The sequence below is a fragment of the Zingiber officinale genome, chromosome 11B (assembly GCF_018446385.1).
Source record: "Zingiber officinale cultivar Zhangliang chromosome 11B, Zo_v1.1, whole genome shotgun sequence".
Lineage (NCBI taxonomy): Eukaryota > Viridiplantae > Streptophyta > Magnoliopsida > Zingiberales > Zingiberaceae > Zingiber > Zingiber officinale.
The window spans coordinates 53207363-53212084 of NC_056007.1; the positions used below are offsets into that span (position 1 = coordinate 53207363).

Below are 4722 nucleotides of genomic sequence, written 5' to 3' on the forward strand. Positions count from 1 at the left end.
AGTCTAATTCAAACTAGACTTATTGAGTCAATTCGAATTAATGAAATAGTGATTCATTGAATTCGAAATTGCATGAGAATTAATGAGTAGTTGAACTTGAATTCACAAAGGAAAAGGAAAGATTTTTTAAATAATTTGTTCATGTAAACGAAGAAGATTAAAAAGGCTCTTCATAGAAGATGAAAAGTCTCTTCATGAAAGATGACTAAAAGTTAATTCATGAAGGAAGATGAAAGATCAAATGACTTTTGGTATTCCATGAGAGTGCAAAAAGGGTAATTTTGGGTCATTGAATGTGGGTGTTCATGGTGTTCATCTTCTCTTCTTCTTTTCTTTTCTCCATTGTTGAAATCTCCTTTCTTGGTTGCTAGCATAACCTTAGTTGATTTCCTTCTCCACTTCGTGGGCTTGTGAGACAAACGAAGACTTGTTCGTGTGGATGCCATAAGGATGTGACCACTTGATCTCACTGATCTGCATCTAACGAAACGTTGCTATAGGGATTGTGAAAGACACTCAGTAAATGTATATCTCTCAATAAATACTTAATATATGATAGTTTTTTCTCTTCGCATGGATCTTCTAGAGAGGATTTAGTAAATTTTTCATGACACTTTTTATGTATTTAGCACATTATAACCCTGCATATATATAAGAAATTAAAACAAATAAAATTTTACAGTGGAGTGAAGAAATATATATATATATATATATATATTTTGGACATGAGACTACAGTTAAGATTTTTTTTTTTTTTAATTTACTCAATTTATAATCATATATATTTTTTTTCTTTCAAACATAATCTCTTACCCTAATTTGACAAGTCGGCCCCCTCGGACGAAGGGCAGGTTTCAAATCCACGCATAATCGGACGAAATGAGGCAGTTCTTATTATTTTGTCTTTGACCGCAGCAGTTAAATCTTAGCCGTTCATTATCCGAGTGAGACCGCACAGCATCCACCAGATCCAAATCTACCGCCGCCTTTCTCTCCGTTCAACGCCACCACTGCCGCCACTGATCTCTCTTTCCACTCCACAACCTCCTCCTCCTCCTCCTTCCGCTTCCGCTTCCGCTTCCGCTTCCGCGATGCAGAACAATAGTGCTTCATCGTTGCTTCTGAGCCGGAACGGGAGCTTCCGGGTCGAGACGCTGGGCCAGACCGCTCTCCACATTGTCGGCAATCTCTGCTTTGCAGCATTTGTCTTCTTCGTCCTTGCATTCACCATAATTGCAGCCACCTACCGCCCCGACGACCCCCTCCTCCTTCCCTCTTCCCCCTCCGCCTCCTCCTCCTCCTCCAAGCTTACAGCCTTTCTCACCTCCTCCACCAACGCCACCTTTCGTCCCGACGACGCCCCTCTCCGAACAGGAGAGGACTTCCTCAACTCCTCCGCCACTTCCTCCTCTACCTCATCTTCCTACGATGACGCCGTCATCATCCACCTGTCCGATCTCCCTGACTCCAACGCTTCCTCCTCCGACGCCGACTGCGACGATTCCGGCCCTATCAACTGCGCCAACCCAGAGGTCTTCCACCTCATGATGCGCGCCACCATCGAGTCCTTCCGCGACGTCCATTTCTACCGCTTTGGCAAACCTGTCAACGGTGGCGATGCTGACGGTTCCTGCGACATGGCCTGGCGGTTCCGCCCCAAGGACGCTAAGCGCGTGGGCTTCTATAAGGACTACCGCCGCTTTCTGGTCGTCCGCTCCCCCAGCTGCACCTACTCCGTGGTCAAGATCGGCGAGTACCACACCGGCACCAACGCCCGGAAGAAGAAGAGGCTGCCCAAGGGAGGCTCCGATGGCGCAGGCGAGTTCGTGCGCAAGGGCAAAGGGGGCAAAGCTTCCTCCGGTTTGGACCCCCTCGTTGTCCCAGTGGTAGGCGACGCCGTCAACGACGCTCTCCCAGTCATCGAATCCGAGAGCAAGTTCAGCAGCGGCAAGTACCTAATCTACTCCGGCGGCGGCGATCGGTGCAAGAACATGAATCATTACTTGTGGAGCTTCCTCTGTGCCCTCGGCGAAGCCCAGTACTTGAACCGGACCCTGGTGATGGACCTTACCATATGCCTCTCCTCCAAGTACTCCTCCACGAATCAGGACGAGGAGGGTAAGGACTTCAGGTTCTACTTCGACTTCGAGCACTTGAGGGACTCCGCCTCCGTCCTCGACCAGCGCCAGTTCTGGAACGACTGGGGCATGTGGCAGAAGAAGGACAAGCTCACGCTCCACCTCGTGGAGGACTTCCGAATCACACCGATGAAGCTGGAGAAGCTGAAGGACCACCTAATCATGCGCAAGTTTGGGGCCGTCGAGCCGGACAACTACTGGTACAGGGTATGCGAGGGGGAGACAGAGGCGGTGATCCAGCGACCATGGCACCTGATCTGGAAATCCCGCCGTCTAATGGACATCGTCTCCGGCATCGCTTCCAAGCTGAAATGGGATTTTGATGCCGTCCACGTAGTCAGAGGGGAGAAGGCGCGGAACACGCAGCTGTGGCCGAATTTGGCAACGGACACCTCGCCGGAGTCCCTTCTGTCGACTCTGGAGCAACAGATTGTGGAGGGCCGGCAGCTGTACATCGCCACCGATGAGCCTGACGGTTCTTTCTTTGACCCGCTGAAGGAGAAGTACAACACTCACTTTCTTGAGGATTTCAAGGAGTTGTGGGGGGAAAGCAGCGAGTGGTACGAGGAGACGAAGAAGTTGAACAATGGGATTCCGGTGGAGTTCGATGGGTACATGAGGGGGGAGGCGGACACAGAAGTGTTCCTGAGGGGGAAGAAGCAACTGGAGACCTTCAACGATCTCACCAGCGACTGCAAAGACGGCATCAACACTTGTCGCACCACTTCCTGAACCCACACTGCTCTCGAGATAAGTCTGGTCAGTGTTTATCACCTGAATCTTCATCAAATTATGCCCGTCAAGATCGAATTTATTTATTTTTATGTGAACGCCATTCCAAAGTTTTGGTGATCTCAGTAGTTCATTAGCTTTCACAACGGGTCATGAATTTTATGGCAAATTCCTGAAGAAGCCAACAGAGCGCAAGAACTCGTACCAATACGATCTTCACTACGGCGTGTTTTTCTGCTGTCAGTCAGATTTGGTCTTGCTGCTACCTAGCAAACAGGAAGGAGGATGAATTGCGATGGTTGGAACAATTGAACAGTGTGACCCACTTGCTTAATCAAGAGGATGAGTTTGTGAAGGAAAGTTTGTGAGTGGTCATGGCGTCTGTGAACCTTAATAAGTAAGCTTGTACATGGCGAACAGTTGGGTCAAGTTTGGGCATGTATGTCTAGGGTTCAACATGGCACTTTTGTTGTACCTAGGCTTCGAGAGAATAGATTGGGTGAGTGGAGTCATTCAATAATAGCGTCAACGTCGACTGTTACTCAGGGAAGGGAGGAGAGGAGAGGAGAGGAAGTTTCTTTGGCAATTAATGGTGGTGACTCAGTGTGACAAGTCGAGTAGGCTAAAATTATGGTTTGACGCGATGAGTGAGTTCAGAGGGTCAATTCGAGCTCTCTAGATTACAACATTATCGCAATGGAAGGAAAGTCTGTTAACCCGAATCATTGGGTGTGGTGGTCTAGGGTTTTAGTTAATACGCGATGAGAGTCTAATTTTCACTATCCTCTCTATATAACTTTTGTTGGTTTAGCAACATATTGGATCCACTACGTTTATTTATGTCTCAACTGCTAAATATATATTTTTTTAATATGGATTTTAACATGTTTAATTTTTTTTAATATGGTTTTATATAGTGACAGGTAGAGAAATTTGTCACCAACACACCTTGGAAGCGTGTGGAAAATGTGAAAGATTGAGAGACAAATAGATAAGAAAGCTTTCTTTTGTGTTAAGGAGCATTTGAAGAGTAATTTATAATTAAGGGCGTGAGGTGAGATCTCTGATACAAGGTTTGAACACTATTATTTTTTATTCTTTTATTGTGTTTCCTTTTTATATTTAAGGGTTGGATTCCTTCCTATGTTGAACTTGTCTTTCTTTTTCTTTTCTCTTTTTTATGTTTGTTTGCATAACATTACTAACAATGGAGGTACATTCAACGATTGGTAGTAGTTTGATTTTCAAACACCTCACTCAAAGCTAAAGCGCATGTAATTTCAACTAATATATATTTCTATTAATTTTACTTGATTATATAATGACATCAAATTTATGTATAATTTCCTCTCAAAATTTGTTTTTTTAACATTTCACATCAATTTATAGTTTCTAATTTATTTAAGGAAAAAAATGATTTTACCAAAATTGAATGTCTCTAAGAGTTCGATAACCTCACTCACTCTTCGAGTATAGAATAATTTCTTTTAAATTCTGAAATTGAAATATCAATTATTTTATGATAATTTCTCAACTTGAAATTTTTTTTTAAAACAAATTTTCAAACAATATGTTCTTAAATTGTAAATTGTTTTCGATTGAGTAACTAACAATTAAAGTTTATCACTTACTATAACTTCTCTAATTTATATTTGATAGTCCTTGGGGCTATGGTGCTATGGTATGATATTTAAGTTGTCATTCAGATATTTGTAATTCGAGCCCTAGTTACAGCGTATCTGTGACTGATCACCACGTGCACTTCCCGATTTATCTTGGTGATCGTCATCCCAAAGATAGTCAATGAGACTAATTAGCATTATCATTTTTTTTAATTTATATTTGATAAACT

At 43.7% G+C, this 4722-nt stretch overlaps 1 protein-coding gene across 2 annotated transcripts; it reads left to right on the top strand.

Annotated features, from left to right (window-relative positions):
• The first annotated feature begins 943 nt into the window (after positions 1–943).
• Positions 944–4016, top strand: LOC122034842. Of its 2 annotated transcripts, none has more exons than XM_042594198.1 (2): positions 944–2897; positions 3788–4016. In XM_042594198.1, the coding sequence occupies exon 1, from the start codon at positions 1092–1094 to the stop codon at positions 2868–2870; it is 1779 nt and encodes a 592-aa protein (XP_042450132.1). In that variant the 5' UTR covers positions 944–1091; the 3' UTR covers positions 2871–2897; positions 3788–4016. The 2 variants fall into 2 exon arrangements, with proteins under 2 accessions (XP_042450132.1, XP_042450133.1); XM_042594199.1 differs by having other exon boundaries at positions 3794–4016.
• The last annotated feature ends 706 nt before the right edge of the window (positions 4017–4722 follow it).

What these genes read in the sequence shown, in the direction of transcription:
- LOC122034842 (XM_042594198.1), top strand. Translation starts at nt 1,092, where the DNA reads ATGCAGAACAATAGTGCTTCATCGTTGCTTCTGAGCCGGAACGGGAGC.